The 16,482-nt window shown below is 42.8% G+C and overlaps 1 protein-coding gene across 23 annotated transcripts in view; it reads left to right on the top strand.

The window, feature by feature from the left end:
- The first annotated feature begins 230 nt into the window (after positions 1-230).
- Positions 231-16,482, top strand: part of ACER3 (alkaline ceramidase 3) — a 170,303-nt gene continuing 154,051 nt past the window's right edge. For 22 of the 23 annotated variants that reach the window (XR_013403182.1, XR_013403183.1, XR_013403179.1 and 19 more), the window contains exon 1: positions 267-406. Coding sequence is in view for 4 of the 23 variants with exons in the window: in XM_077960407.1 (XP_077816533.1) it covers positions 304-406 (103 nt within the window). In the remaining 19 variants the exon portion in view is untranslated. 23 annotated transcript variants of the gene reach the window in all.

Consider the following 16,482-nt stretch of genomic DNA (forward strand, 5'->3'; position numbering starts at 1 on the left):
CAGGCCTCCGACCCCTTCCTGGATCACGTCCCTGCCCCGCCCAACGTGGAAGAGGGGCGGGGCCAGCCGGCGCCCTTCGAGTGGGCCTTGCGCCAGGTCAAGCCTGGCCCGGCCCCTCGGCCCAGCGGCGCCGGTGGGCGGGGCCTCCCTCAGGGCAGTGTCAGTAACGGCGCCAGGCCCCGCCCCTCGGGGAGGCAGGGCAGGGCGGGGCGCGAGCAAGCGCGCGGGCTGGGCCGGAGCCGGCCTGGTCGCCAGCCTAGCCCGGCACAGTGAGCCGAACGCCTGGGCGGTGGCGGCGGCGCGATGGCTCCGGCCGCGGACCGGGAGGGCTACTGGGGCCCCACAACCTCCACCCTGGACTGGTGCGAGGAGAACTACTCCGTGACGTGGTACATCGCCGAGTTCTGTGAGTGTGGCCTGAGGCGGGGAGCGGGGGTAGAGGGCACCGGGCTGAGAAGACGCCGTGTGAGGAAGGCAAAGGGCGAACCTGGCCGCGAGGGGAGGTGCCAGGCCTGGCCCCGGGAGCTGGAATGCGGCGCCCTGGGCCAGCGGGAGGCTGAGAGGAGCGGGCCGGGAGTCCACTGCGTAGAGGGAGGAGTGGCGGGGTCTGGGCGGGAGGAAGGGGGCCTGAGGATTGGGGGGGCAGAAGAGCAGTGGGAAGTGGGGAGCCCCTACTGGACCTAAGGGGGAAACCCTGAGGAGCTGGGTTGGGAATGGGAATTCGCGCCCGAGAGCGGAGTGGGGCTAGGCTGGAAGATTGGAGGACCCTGCCCCTTGGAATGAGGGCCCAGGACACCTGCTCTGCTGTTGCCACCACCAGAAGGGGACAGTTCCTAGCTTCGTCTTTCCCCCAATCCGTGAGAATTCTACCGCCTTTCCCTCCCCTTTTCACTAGAATATTAGACCTCCTCGCTCACCTCCAGAAAACAGTTTCACCAGTCTGAGATCTGAACCATCCCACCCCTATCCCCCAGGTTGTCTTAAAAGTACCAGAGGTCATCTGCTCTCTGAGTATGATTATTCAACTGTCATCTTGCACCAAGAGTCGAAGGCATCTTGCACCTAGTCTGTACCTTCTGCTCCCGCCAGGTTGCCAAGAGTACAAAGGACCAAAGTCCCCGATCCATTCTGTCGTATCCAACTATCTAGGAGTTAGGGGTTATCTGAGGACACTACTTCCACCAACTGCACCTTCTGAGGATTTAAGAATTCTTCTTTAGCTGCTGCTCTGTCAGGCACTGCTGGTCAGGTTGGGCTTGTTCTGTGTGCCTGTGTGTGTGTCTGTCTGTTTTCCTGGGCGATTTTTCCTGCGAGGCTAGGAGAAATCTGCCACTTCTTTTTCTATCATTTAATCAGGTTTTGAGATCACAATATTTGATTCTTCTTTTAGGTGCCTGCTTCTGGCAAAGTGCAGAGAACATCCTTTGGCTAACGATTACTGCCTTCTTTTAGTTGGATCTACTTCTCAGGACGTGAAGTGACTCTTCTTAGCTAACCTTCTCATTGTTGAGTCCTGCTCCCAGGCATCTGTGCGTGGCTTTGTAGGAAAGAGGCAAGCATATCATAACAAATGGTCCCACTTTATTCTGTTCTGGTAATTGGCTAAGTTTCCAAAAAAAAAAAAAAAAAGAACACTTTTTGCAGTTTTCAGGACTTTAGTACTATTCTCTTATGACCATGATTTAGGCTGAGAGTCACTTTTCTTGAACTATTAGTTTAAATTAATTATTTTTACATAATCATGGAGAAATATGGGCAAAGGGATCATTTGTAATGCAATTACTTGGGAACTACATGTTGGCAAAGGAAACACTTTACCAGTTAGTTTGTTGTTAGATCACTTTGGCAAGCCCATGCCTGGTCCAGAGAACAATGACCACGAGGGAAGAGACGTAAAATCATGCACTCTGTGCTGGAAATGTGTAACATGGAAAAGAGGAATTCAAGAGTCTTCAAATATTGGATGGCTATCATATAGAATAATTTTTTTTTATTTATTTAGAATCTGCAATTAGGGCCTATGGGCAGAAACTAACTGTAATGGGGAAAAGTTGACTTCAATGTAAGGAAAAACCTTCTAACCAATGATATGGGAAAGGTTGGCTTGGGGGACAGAGGACTTTCTGTCACTGAAAGTGTTAAATCAGACATTGTTCAATGAACTCGTGAATATTTTTGGAGGAAAAATTTATTTAGTTGAGAAAAGGGGCTGGCCTTAGTTGGTCTTTAGATCCTTTGCAGCTTTATGGGTCTATGCAGGTAATAATGACTCTTAGTTTAGAACCAAGATTTTGGATTCAAATCAAAAGAAAACACTGGGCTGGGCATCGTGGCCCATGCCTGTAATCCCAGCATTTTGGGAGGCCAAGGCAGGAGTATTGCTTGAAGCCAGGAGTTTGAGTCCAGCCTGGCAACATAATGAGACCCTGTCTCCATAAAAAAAATAAAACAATTAGATATGCATGGTGGGTTGTGCCTGTAGTCCTAGCTACTTAGGAGACTGAAGTAGGAAGATCACTTGAGCCCAGGAGTTCAGGGTTGCTGTGAGCTGTAATTGTGCCACTGCACTCCAGCCTGGGCAAGAGTTAGACCGTATTTCTACAAAAAAATAAAATAAAAAATGCAAAGAGAGAAAACTGGCAGTTAAGTCATGTGGACTATGAGAGAGCAAGATACTGTGTTCTGGCAGATAGCTCTGAGAAATGGGAAATGACATTTGTTCTCAATGTGCTCAGAAGAGGAAACTCTGAGCAGACTGCAGGGAGGGTTTTGACATAGGAATCAGAGGGGTTGCAAGAAGAGGATGAGTGAATGTTGGCAGCCCTTTGCGCATGCACCTTGGGAGAAAATCATCTGGAGGAAGTTGAGGTCAAGTCATCTTACCATAGCAAGTCATGAGTATCTATAATAATATATCTTGGACTAAGAGAATTTGATCTTTGAAAAATATGCTGATTAATAATAATATGTTTAAAATATGTGTTTAAAGCAAATGCAATTTTAACATCATGATAGTATTTACATTAATGATAGTATTGATGGTAATATTAAAGGTAATGTAATAATAGCTATTATCTAAGTGGTCACTATGTACTACACTTTGCTAAGCACTTCATATATCTTATCTCTTTTGATCTTTGCAGTAATTTCAAAAAGAAGGTATTATTATCCCCATTTCAAAGATAAGGACATTGAAGCTCTAAGAAACAATTTACCTAAGATTACAATAAGTGATGTAGAGATAGTATTCACATTGAGGTCTGACTCTAAAGCTACTATCCATGTTACCTTTTCATCATTACTTTTATCACACATTCATTGTTTTGCCCCTATATTCAATATTGAATTAGAAAAGAAAGGAAGACAGATATGAAATACTATGCTCTCACAAAGGACAAATTGAACAACTATTCAGTTTACTCAACCATCTTTCAACTGTCTTTCAGCATTAGAATATATGTATTTTAGGGAATAATGAAGAGTTTGGGGAATTGCATATTCAGATATGGCAGTGGTTCTCAGTCACTTTCAGCACCTGAAAACTGTCTTCCGAGCATCAGCCAAGATCAGTTTAAATTCCTTTTGTTTGAACATATTGTAAGGACCAGGGGAAAAGGTCTCTCATTGTGAAATCATAAGCCACTTGATGTGCCAGAAGTTAGAGGTACAGGCAGTCCTTGCTTTGCATAATAGTGTGGGACCATACAAATGACTGTGCAAGTTAAAACCAGGTAACACTATGGTAATAATCAATGGGAAAAGTTATGATTGTTCTGTGACCTTTAAAACTTTTTGTCAAACATTGTAAACTCTCTTACTGTTGGTTATGAATATATAGGGAAATGAAAAAAGTAAGCATGTTTATTTAGTACACTTTAAAACATTAAAAACATTGAGAAATAAACTTTTTTCTTTATAAAGATCACTTATCAAGAATAATTTAAACAGTGCTTGCCTTTTTTGTCACATAACTCATAATATGGAATGAGTTGTTTTTTTTTTTTGAGGTAGAGTCTCGCTCTGTTGCCGAGGCTGGAATGCAGTGTCGCTATCTCGGCTCACTGCAACCTCCACCTCCTGGGTTCAAGCAGTTCTCCTGCCTCAGCTTCCCAAGTAGCTGGGATTACAGGTGCTTGCCACCACACCTGGCTAATTTTTGTATTTTTAGTGGAGACAGGGTTTCACCATGTTGGCCAGGCTGGTCTCGAGCTCCTGACCTCAAGTGATCCACCTGCTTCAGCCTCCCAAAGTGCTGGTAGTACAGGCATGAACCTCCATGCCCAATTGTCTTTTTTCTTTTAAATTAAAAAACGTTTTTTTTTAGCCAGCTACAGCTACACTAATGAGGTCCATCAGGTTTTGGGGTTTTTCTTGAGACAAGGTCTACCTCTGTTGCTTAGGCTGGAGTGCAGAGGCACAATCAGAGCTCACTGCAGCCTCCACCTCCCAGGCTCAAGTGATCCTGCCACCCCAGCACCCCATAGCTGGGACTACAGGCGTGTGCCACCATGCCCAGCTAATTTTTTTTTTTTTTCTGGATTTTTAGTAGAGACAGGATTTTGCCATGTTGCACAAGCTGGTCTCAAACTCTTGAACTCAAGCAGTCCTCCCATTTCAGCCTCCCAATGTGTTGGGATTATAGGCATGAGCCACCATGCCCAGCTGGGATGAGTACTATCCCTTCATGAATTCTCTTCTAATTTGTATCAGCTTCCAAAATTTATCCTTTGCACTTTTAATATTGTGAAATCTCTCCGAGAGTTCCTTTAATGCAAAGTTGTTTTTTGTTTTTGTTTTTGTTTTTGAGACGGAGTCTCGCTCGGTAGCCCAGGCTGGAGTGCAGTGGTACAATCTTGCCTCACTGCAAGCTCCGCCTCCCGGGTTCAGGCCATTCTGCTGCCTCAGCCTCCTGTGTACCTGTGACTACAGGCGCATGCCACCATGCCCGGCTAATTTTTTTTTTGTATTTTTAGTAGAGACAGGGTTTCACTGTGCTAGCCAGGGGTCTCGATCTCCTGACCTCATGATCCACCTGCCTCAGCCTCCCAAAGTGCTGGGATTCCAGGCGTGAGCCACCGCACCCGGCCACAAAGTTTTTTTTTGTTAGCATCATTTCTCCTGGGACATCTTTATCCTTTTCACCACAACTACTTTATTCATTTATGTTGATAAGTTTGCCTTCGCTTTCTCTGAATTCCTCAGGCTGCTTTTTTCTTAAATTTTTATTTTTATTTTTATTTTGAGACGGCTCTGTCACCCAGGCTGGAGTGCAATGGTGCAGTCTTGGCTCACTGCAACCTCCACCTCCTGGGTTCAAGCAATTCTCTTGCCTCAGCCACCCACATAGCTGGGATTACAGGAGTGCGCCACCATGCGCAGCTAATTTTTGTATTTTTAGTAGAGATGGGGTTTCACCATGTTGGCCAGGCTGGCCTCAAACTCCTGACCTCAAGTGATTCACCTGCCTCGGCCTCCCAAAGTGCTGGGATTACAGGTGCGAGCCACCTTGCCCAGCATCTTTTTTTTTTTTTTTCTTTTTTGAGACGAAGTCTTACTCTGTCGCCCAGGCTGGAGTGCAGTGGCATGATCTTGGCTCACTGCAACGTCTGCCTCCCAGGCTCAAGCAATCCTCCCACCTCAGCCTCCCAAGTAGCTGGGAGGTACGCATCACCATACCTGGCTAATTTTTGTATTTTTTTGGTAGAGATGGGGTTTCACCATGTTGGCCAGGATGGTCTTGAACTCCTGGCCTCAAGTGATCCGCCCACCTCAGCCTCCCAAAGTGCTGGAATTACAGGTCTGAGCCACTGCGCCCAGCCCCTCAGACTACATATTGAGAGTCCCTTGAATGACAGTAGTGTCAGCATTCTTATGGTCAGCTATTTCTTCTATAATTCTGTTTACATTTGATTGGAATTTTACTTCCAACATTATACATTTTTGTTTCCCTGCTACCCTTTCATCATTCTTGGTCAGTTCTCTCTTTCTGCACTCATTTTTGTAACATGGCATGTAAGTTTATCACCCTGAGACAAAGAGGCAGCTCAACTACAGAAAGCTTTGCTTTCTGTACATGAACTGAATAACCGGTACCAGTTCACTGTGACTGATCACCAACAGACATTGAAAGAAGTGACCTGGTTGGTCACTGATGGTGATGTACCTCTGTTATTTGTATAATGATTTGTGGACTTAAGATGTAGCAGTGAAGTTTGTACTATATTCAGCTACTCACAATTAGTATACAGTGGTAACTGAAATTTGAATTGTGTCATTGGGTAATTGGTGTTATTTAACTAAACTGTGATCACTGAAATTTGAGCATATTGGAACCCTGCAAAGTGAATACTGTGTATTTCTAATCCTCAGAACATTCCTATCAAGGAATGTTAGATGTTGTTACCCCATTGTAAAGAGAAGGGTGCTGAGTCTTGGAGAAGTTAGTTAAATAAGCGTCTCAGCATCATACAGCTATTAAGAGGCAGAAATGGTATTCAAATTTAGGTCTCACAACTCTTTCTACCAAGATATACTATCTATACAAAGTGGAGTTTTAGGTGCTGTTGATTTAATGGAAGAAATATTATATAAAGGGAAATGGAGGGGAATTTTAACATTTACCTACAGCTTCATGATGTGAGCCATCATGCCCAGGCCACATTTTCTTTATTCATTCTTTTGACAGCATAAACTTGGGTTACTTCTACCTCTTGGCTATTGTGAATAATGCTACTGTGAACATGGGTGTTCAGAAAAGAATTACCCAGTTAAAAGTCATTCAGAATGTTTTATTTATTCAGCAGATATTTACTGAGTACCTATTTTGTCACTGACTAAGACTGTAAAACCATTTGAATGCAGCTTCTCTGTTCAAAGTAGCTGAGAGGGCCAGGCATGGTGGTTCATGCCTGTAATCCCAGCACTTTGGGAGGCCAAGGCAGATGGATCACTTGAGGTCACGAGTTGGTGACCAGCCTGGCCAACATGATGAGACACTGTCTCTACTAAAAATACAAAAATTTGTCAGGTGTGGTGGTGTGTGCCTGTAGTCCCAGCTACTTGGGAGGCTGAGGCAGGAGAGTCACTTGAACCTTGGAGGTGGAGGTTGCAGAGAGCTGACATCGTGCCACTGCACTCCAGCCTCGGTGACAGAGTGAGACTCTGTCTCAAAAAAAAAAAAAAAAGCAGCCGAGAGGCCAGGAGGAGTATGAACAGACAAGTACAAACAGGCATATTCTTTCAGGAGAAATGCATTCCCGAAAAAGTATTTGATCAAGGAATGTCCAAGAATTGACATATTATTAGAGGGGTTTATCTATCAGAAAGCTAAAAAATAAAAAATAAATAAACAAAAGAAAGCTAATAAAAATACTTGAAAATTCTCAATTATGGTTTTTATAGGACTTACCTCACCTCAGTCTGAGGAGATAACCTGGTTGGTATGACTTTCATGGATGGGAAGAATGGCTGTTATGATCTAGTATGATCATCTTGCCATATCCTTTTGTCCATAAGTGAGAATGGTTCAAGTTAGGTATTGTTCTTTCTCATAGGTTTGCTGCCTCTCTCCCCATCCTGTTCGCAGGAAGTAGGCAGAAGGGAAGTAGGGCAGCCCTCAGTCTTTATACCTTTACTATGGGATTCACTTAGATGGGGGAACAAGGTCTTTTTTTTCCTTGCTGCTGCAGCACAAGTCAAAAGGGGCTTTTATCACCTACCTCTGCCATACAGGTATGCCATGAAAGGCATTTGACTGCTTATAGCCCTTTGCTATATTTCTTTTTTAATTTTTATTTTTATTTTTTGAGACGGAGTCTCGCTCTGTTGCCCGGGCTGGAGTGCAGTGGCTGGATCTCAACTCACTGCAAGCTCCGCCTCCTGGGTTTACGCCATTCTCCTGCCTCAGCCTCCCAAGTAGCTGGGACTACAGGCGCCCGCCACCTCGCCTGGCTAGCTTTTTGTATTTTTCAGTAGAGACGGGGTTTCACCATGTTAGCCAGGATGGTCTCGATTTCCTGACCTCGTGATCCGCCCATCTCGGCCTCCCAAAGTGCTGGGATTACAGGCTTGAGCCACCGCGCCCGGCCGCTACATTTCTTTTCTTTTCCTTTTCTTGGGTTCCTTCCTGCCATCTTCCCTGAAAAGCAACCTCAAGTTAGTGAGCACACGTCAGGCTTCTTTTTTGGTCTCGGGACTCTGTGGGCTGGCAGAGGTGACATCCCTGTCATATGAAGAAAGATGCTCCTTTCTCTGAAGGTTATTGACAAGCAAGCAGCACTGCCTCCAAATTATAACTCAAAAGCTCGTAAGTCAACTGAAGAATGAAGGCCAAATGAAAGGACAAATTGAGTGTACAAAAGAGTTTAGGTTTAATATATCTGTGATTGTGTGTGTGTATGTGTGTGTGTGTAGCCCATGGTTCCTGGCTCATAACTCTCATATCCTTTTTTAGAGTCTTTTATTATAATGTTGGGGCACTGTAGGCCTCAAAGCAGGCCTCAGGAAACAGAATCTCTGTCTCTCTGGTCTTCCCCTGCCCTTCTGTCACCTACCCAAGGCAGGACTCTAATCTGACTGTGGGTCACAAAACCCTCATTACAGAGAGAGTCCTGCCCCATACCCTGGAGGAAGGAATGCTGCAGAGAGAAGCCAAGAGGAATCTGAACAGACAGGCTGGGTTTCCCCATTCAGTCTATTAATATTAGACTATACCCTTTTTGTCCAGTCATATTTCAACATGGTTGTTCATGCTTCAATCATGCCTATCCAATGAAGTCTCCATAAAAGGTTCAAGAGGACAGGGTTTGGAGAACTTCCAGATAGCTGAACACGTGGAGGCTGACAGGAAGGTGAACAATAACTCATCCGCATATTAGGAGGGTGCTGCGCTCCAAATATATTCGGACAGAACCTTCTGTGCTCAGGACCCTTCCAGACCTGCCCCTGTGTATCTCTTCTTCTGGCTGTTTATTTGTAAACTTTGAAATATCCTTTGTAATAAAATAATAAACCTGTTTCCCTGGTTCTGTAAGCCTCTGCCCTGAACTTGGGATAGGTGTCTGAAGGAAGGGGGCAGTTTTGGGGACTGAGTCCTCAACCTGTAGGATCTGACACTATCTCGAGGTAGATAATGTTAGAATTGAATTGGAGGACACCCAGCTGGTGTCTTCTATAGAACTGATTGCTATAGAACTGATTGGGTTTCCACACACACACTTGGTCACAGAAGTCTTCTGTGATGATTATTGGGTTGTGAGAACAGAGGAAAAATCACAGTTTGAGTTATGCAACAGTATCCAAGTCAGACTGCCAGTTAATTGCTTTAGGTGCTATGATCGCTTATTACAAACTTAAAACATAGATAGGTTCATAAAGGTTTTATAGTGTTAGTGCTGCAAGAGCTACCATACCAGTTATTTATTTATCTTTAATTGTGGAAAAATACACATAACATAAAATTTATCTTCTTAACCATTTTAAATGTACGTACAGTTCGGCAGTTGGTAGTGTTAAGTACATTCACACTGTTGGGCAATCAATTTCCAGAACTCTTCATCTTGCAAAACTAAAACTCTATATCCATTAAACAACTCCCCATTTTCTCCTCCTTCTAGTCACTGGCAACCACCCTTCTACTTTCTGTCTCTATAAATTTGACTAAGTACCTCGTATAAGTAGAACCATACAGTACTTGTCTTTTTGTGAGTGTTTTATTTCACTTGGTGTAATGTCCTCACGGTTCACCCATGTTGTAGCAATCAGAATTTCCTTCCTTTTTAAGGCTGTATAGTATTTTATTGTATGTATTTGCCACATTTTCTGTTTTTTGAGAAAGGGTCTCATTCTGTCGCTTATGCTGGAGTGCAGTGGCATGATCATGGCTGACTGTAGCCTCGACCTCCTGGGCTCAAGTGATCCTCCCACCTCAGCCTTCCAAGTAGATGGGACCACAGATATGTGCCAGCACACCTGTCTAATTTTTAAATTTTCTGTAGAGATGAAGTCTCACTATGTTGCCCAGGCTAGTCTTGACCTCCTGGGCTCAAGTGATCCTCCCACCTCAGCCTTCCAAGTAGATGGGACCACAGATGTGTGCCACCACACCTGTCTATTTTTTTTTAAATTTTTTGTAGAGATGAGGTCTCACTATGTCACCCAGGCTGGTCTCCAACTCCTGGACTCCAGTGATACTCCCAAGGTACTGGGATTACAGGTGTGAGCCACCATGCTTGGGCCACATTTTTTATTCATTCTTCTGTCAGTGTACACTTGGATTGCTTCTACCCCTTGGCTGTTGTGAATAATGCTGCTGTGAACATGGGTGTACAAATGTCTCTTCAAGACCCCTGAGGTGGAACTGCTGGACTATGTGGTAACAGAGTAGCTATTTTAACCTTTTCATTATAAAGAAGCCTTTCAAAAAATTTCTTTCATGGGTGCCATGAATTTATCACTTTTACATAAATTGTAATTTATTATTCCTACATAAATTACAATTGTTAGTGGACTTTATCCCTGTTTTAATTAATCAAAGGTACATGTAACTCAATCAGATAAGTTCTAGATACTATTACCATGCTGTAATGATTATATGAGATACAGCCACTAATTAGTTTAATGCATTGATATAAAACAAAACAGCATAATATTTTCATTACAGTCTTCTTGTGGATAAGTGTGATTTTTGAAATATTAAAAATAGTCAATAGAAATAATAATAGCTAAAATTCATGGGGTTTAATGTACAAAGTTCTGAGTGTATTATCTGATAAGAACTCTTACTACAATCTTTACAACAACTCTTAAATTAGGTTCTGTAGTCCTGTTTTAAAGATCTAGAAATTTAGGGCAGACAGGGATTAAATAATTTGTCTAAAGTTTTCCATTTTGCAAGTGGCAAAGCAAAGAATTAAACTCATGCTCTGACTTCCAGAGTGCATTCTCATTCTCTCTCTTCCTGTTTTACTTTTGCTATTAGCTTTTTGAGGTATAATTTACTTACAATAAAATGCATCTATTTTAAGTATATAGTGTAAAGCTAAAAGTATCTGAGAAAAGTTTCAGCCAATTTACAAGTTTTTTTTGCCAGGGTTAAGGATCATGACCTGTGACACAGCCTCAGGAAGTCTTGAGAACATTTGCTTAAGGTGGCTGAGTTACAGCTTCGTTTTATGTTTTAGGGAGACATAAGATGTCAATCAGCACATGTAAGGTATACATTGGTTCAGTCTAGAAAGGTGGGACAACTTGAAGTGGTGAGTAGGGGGCACAGCTTACAGGTCATAGGTGGATTTAAAGATTTTCTGGGCCGAGCGTGGTGGCTCACGCCTGTAATCCCAGCACTTTGGGAGGCCAAGACGGGTGGATCGCGAGGTCAGGAGATCGAGACCATCCTGGCTAACATGGTGAAACTCCGTCTCTACTAAAAATACAAAAAAAAAAAAATTAGCTGGGCATGGTGGCAGGCACCTGTAGTCCCAGCTACATGGGAGGCTGAGGCAGGAGAAGGGCATGAACCCGGGGGGCGGAGCTTGCAGTGAACCAAGATCATGCCACTGCACTCCAGCCTGGGCGACAGAGTGAGACTCTGTCTCAAAAAAAAAAAAAAAAGATTTTCTGATTGGCAATTGGTTGAAAGAGTTAAGTTATTATTTAAAACCTTGGAATCAACAGAAATCAGTATCTGGGTTAAGATAAGGGGTTGTAGAGACCAAGGTTCTTATTATGTAGATGAAGTCTCGTTGGTGGCTGCCCTTAGAGGCAATAGATGGCAAATGTTTCCTATTCAGACCTTTAAAAGATGCTAGACTCTCAGCCAATCTCTTCAGGATCAGAAAACAAGCTGGAAAGGGAAAGGAATTCTCTATAGAATGTAAATTTCCTCTACAAGCGACAGGTTTGCAGGGCCATTTCACATTATGTCAAAAAATATATTTTGGGTAAAGTACTTTGATTTCTTGCAGGGCCTTGCTATTTATCATGTGATGGTATATTAGAGTCAGGTTGGAATTTGGTATCTTGTTGCTCTAAAAAGTCTGTTCTGTCAGTCTTAGGATCTCTATTTTTTAATGTTAATGCTGGTCAATTGTGTGCCTGAACTCCAAAGAGTATAATGAGGCATATCTGACCCCTCTCTCCACCCACCACCCCCCTTCATCCCCCAACTTTACCCCCCAAACCCTGGCATGGACTGAACTTTTTTTTTTGAGACTGAGTCTCACTCTGTCACCAAGGCTGGAGTAAAGTGGCGCCATCTTGGCTCACTGCATCCTCTGCCTCCTGGGTTCAAATGATTCTCCTGCCTCAGCCTCCCAAGTACCTGGGATTACAGGCACGTGCCACCACCCCTGGCTAATTTTTGTATTTTTAGTAGAGACAGGGTTTCGCCACGTTGGCCAGGCTTGTCTCGAACTCCGGACCTCAGGTGATCTGCCTGCTTTCGCCTCCCAAAGTGCTGGGATTACAGGTATGAGCCACCACACCCAGTCTTGAAGTAGCCATTTAATCCCAAAACTATACACTTAACTACCATACTACCCTGTCTTCCTCCCTTATCACTTTTTTAGACCCGAGTGAGTCCAGGGACCTTATGTTGGGAACTAGTGATCTAATGTTCTCATTTTACAAATAAGGAAAAAGACCTTGAGAAGTGATCTGCCTAAGATTACATTGAAAATTAGTGGTGAAGCCTAGATTGGAATCTACATTTAGTAGTTTCTCAGTCTGGAAAATGATGGAGCTGAGGAGGATGATGTCATTATTGTTGATGTCATATTGTTAATGGGTTACCAGATCACAGGACTTCTCCAAACAAAAAGTTTCTAATGAACTGTTTTATTATGGTGAAGATACCTAACATCTATGAAGTGCTTTACAACAGTGGACCTCAGACTTTAATGTGTATGTGAATTACCTGGGAATCTTGTAAAAACATTCTGGTTAAGTGGATATGGAATGTGGCCTTAGAGTCTGCATTCCTTTTTTTCCTTTTTCTTTCTTTCTTTCTTTTTTTTTTTTTGAGACAGGGTCTCACTCTATTGCCCAGGCTTAAGTTCAGTGGAATGATCATAACTTACTGTAACCTCAAACTCCTGGGTTCGAGGGATCCTCCTGCCTCAGCCTCCCGAATAGCTAGCACTGCGGGTGTCTGCCACCATACCTGGCGATTTTTTTTTTTTTTTTTTGAGACGGAGTCTTGCTCTGTCACCCAGGCTGGAGTGCAGTGGCCGGATCTCAGCTCACTGCAAGCTCCGCCTCCCGGGTTTACGCCGTTCTCCTGCCTCAGCCTCCCGAGTAGCTGGGACTACAGGCGCCCGCCACCTCGCCCGGCTAGTTTTTTTGTATTTTTTAGTAGAGACGGGGTTTCACCGTGTTAGCCGGGATCGTCTCTCGATCTCCTGGCTTCGTGATCCGCCCATCTCGGCCTCCCAAAGTGCTGGGATTACAGGCTTGAGCCACCGCGCCCGGCCCATACCTGGCGATTTTTTAATTTTATTTTTTGTAGAGATGCGGGGAATCTTGCTATGTTGCCCAGGCTGGTCTCGAACTCCTGGCCTCAAGTGATCCTCCCAAAGTGTTGGGATTACAGGCGTAAGCCACCATGCCTGGCTGAGTCTGCATTTCTTAAAAGCTATCAGGTGATTACAGTGCTGCTGCTCTGGAGACTACACTTAGAGAAACAAGGCTTTAACATACACAAAGCATTTTTATATCTTTTTTCAGTGTTGTCTCTGTTTGTATGTAAGGAAAGTAAGTTCAAAAGGATAAGCAGTTTGTTAAGGATCACAGGGCTGGTACTAGAACCTGGGTGTCTAACTTTGCAAATCAAGTTAGGTGTTGATTACCCTGCACAGTAACAGTAGGCTGAAAACCTGTTGTGAAGGAAAGCTTGAAAAGGATCATTCTGGGTAATGAGCTAAATTGAACTTTTTTATTTCAGAAACAATTTTCATCCCTATTTTCTCTTAGTACCTTTCCCAAGCTTAAATGAAATCCCTTTTAGACTCAAGTCTATAGTTAGCAGCTAGAGCTTAGTAGGTACTTGAAGGCTGAGTACATTTGGAAGTTTAATCTTGGTATCTGCTCAAGTCTTCAAAGATATTAACTGGAAGGATTGTCATTTGGTAGCACATTTTGGAAGAAATGATTGATTTTTTTAAAGTGAAACAGTAATTGGGGTGTGTGTGTGTGTAAATAAGGAGAACAGTACAATTCCTCAAACAGTAATTTGGGGAACTTCACTGAGATAGAATATATAGTATAGTAAACATTTAAATGAAAGTCTTGTCTACTCCATTCTTATTTCAGGTTAAGATTTTAAATTTTTTTTTTTTTTCAGTTTTTAGAATCTACCTTTGTTCCTTTGCCAGCTATTTCCAATAGTGGGAAAAACTCACCTGGAGAGTTTTAGGTAGTGCAGAACATTCAAAAGAAGTGAAGGCATGAAGAAACATTTTGGGACCCAGCAAAATGATAGATCCCAAAAGGGACAGTAAAAGCATTTTATGGTTGCATGAAAGTCCTAGATATTTTACTTTGGGGAAAGTACATGGTATAATGGAACAGCTGGCCATTGGACTTGCAGTCAGAATCAAGATTCCTATCTGGACTTTGCTCCATTGAACCTGTGACTTTGAGCAAATCACTTAAACCTATCAAATATCATTTTTCTCATTTTACAAAAACTGATAAAAAGAATGGTTATGAGATTTAAATGGCATGATACATGTGAAAACACACTGTGAAGTACCTGGCAAATATTAGGTACTCAATAAAGATTAGTTGAATTGGAATCTAATCAAAATAAGTTAAAAAAAAAAAAAAAAAAAGCAAAGCTAACCCATGCTTGTTGTGGCTTCCTTACCTGTGGTGATTAGTTTTATCTGTGAACTCGGCTAGGCTATAGTATTCACTTATTTAGTCAAACACTTACCTTGGTGTTGCTATGATGGTATTTAGTAAATGTGGTTAATATCTATAATCAATTGACTTTAGGTAAAGGAGATTACCTTCAATAACATGAATGGCCTCATCCAATCATTTAAAAGGCATTAAGCACAAAAGCTAAGGTTTCCAGGAGAAGAAATTCTGCCTTAAGTTTGCAGCATCAACTCCTGCCTGAGTTTCTAGGGCATGGGAGGTGGGGACGGGGGCAGTTAAAGCTTTATTTTGGGAGGTCTACTTGATTCCTTACTTTGGTGGACTTTCCATTTCTCCTTTTCTCCCTCCCTTCTTTCTTCCTTCTTTGATCTGTTTTTAAATTCAGGATTTTTAGATGTTTTCTGTGGGAGGTTCAGTTGGATTATCTATATGTCACATATCCTTAACCTGATGCTTTTGCACATGCTGTTGGCTTGTCATTTGTCATTTGTAACTGCATTATCTGAGTCAGTGGGTATCTCTTTAAACCTTGACTGATTACTTCTTAGAGAATTAGGTGCTTTTTCTATTTCCCTTTGAGGACTTTCTATTGACTAAAGGATAAAGACCAAATTCTAACATGGCATGAAGAGCACTTCTTTTTTTTTTTTTTTTTTTTTTTTTTTAGATGGAATCTTGGGCTCTGTTGCCAGGCTGGAGTGCAGTGGTGCAATCTTGGCTCAATGCAACCTCCGCCTCCTGGGTTCAAGTGATTCTTGTGCCTCAGCCTCCCGAGTAGCTGGGATTACAGGTGCATGCCACTACACCCGGCTAATTTTTGTATTTTCAGTAGAGATGGGGTTTCACCATGTTGGCCAGGCTGGTCTCGATCTCCTGACCTCGTGATTTGTCCACCTCAGCCTCCCAAAGTGCTGGGATTACAGGCATGAGCCACCGCGCCTGGCCAACATTTCATTTTTTTAACATGAAATTTTTACACATACAACAAAGATGGAAGAATTCTTCAGTGAATATCCATTCACCCACTAACTAGATTCTACCGTTGACATTTTATTACACTTGTTTTTATCATACACTGATTCGTTTTTCCATTCCTTTCATCTATCAGTTCATTTTATTTTTTGATACATTTTGAAGTAAATTGCAGACATCTGTTTGCTTTTCTTTAAATACTAAAGCATATCATTAAAGTTTAATTCCTTGTTTTTTTTTCTTTTGATATAAAATTTACATTCAATGTAATACACAATTTTTTTTTTTTTTTTTTTTTTTTGAGATGGAGTCTTGCTGGGTTGCTGAGGCTGGAGTGCAGTGGCATGATCTCAGCTCACTACAACCTCCCTGTCCCGGGTTCAAACAATTCTCCTGCCTCAGACTCCCAAGTAGCTGGGATTACAGGTGAAGACCACCACACCGGCTAATTTTTTTATTATTAGTAGAGACGGGGGATTACAGGCATGTGCCACCACACCCAGTTAATTTTTTCATTTTTTTTGTAGAGATGGGGTTTCACCATGTTGGCCGGGATGGTCTAGAACTCCTGACCTCAGGTGATCCTCCCACCTCAGCCTCCCAAAGGGCTGGGATTACAGGCTTAAGCCA

Source organism: Macaca mulatta, chromosome 14 (genome assembly GCF_049350105.2).
Source record: "Macaca mulatta isolate MMU2019108-1 chromosome 14, T2T-MMU8v2.0, whole genome shotgun sequence".
In the NCBI taxonomy this organism is placed as follows: Eukaryota; Metazoa; Chordata; class Mammalia; order Primates; family Cercopithecidae; genus Macaca; species Macaca mulatta.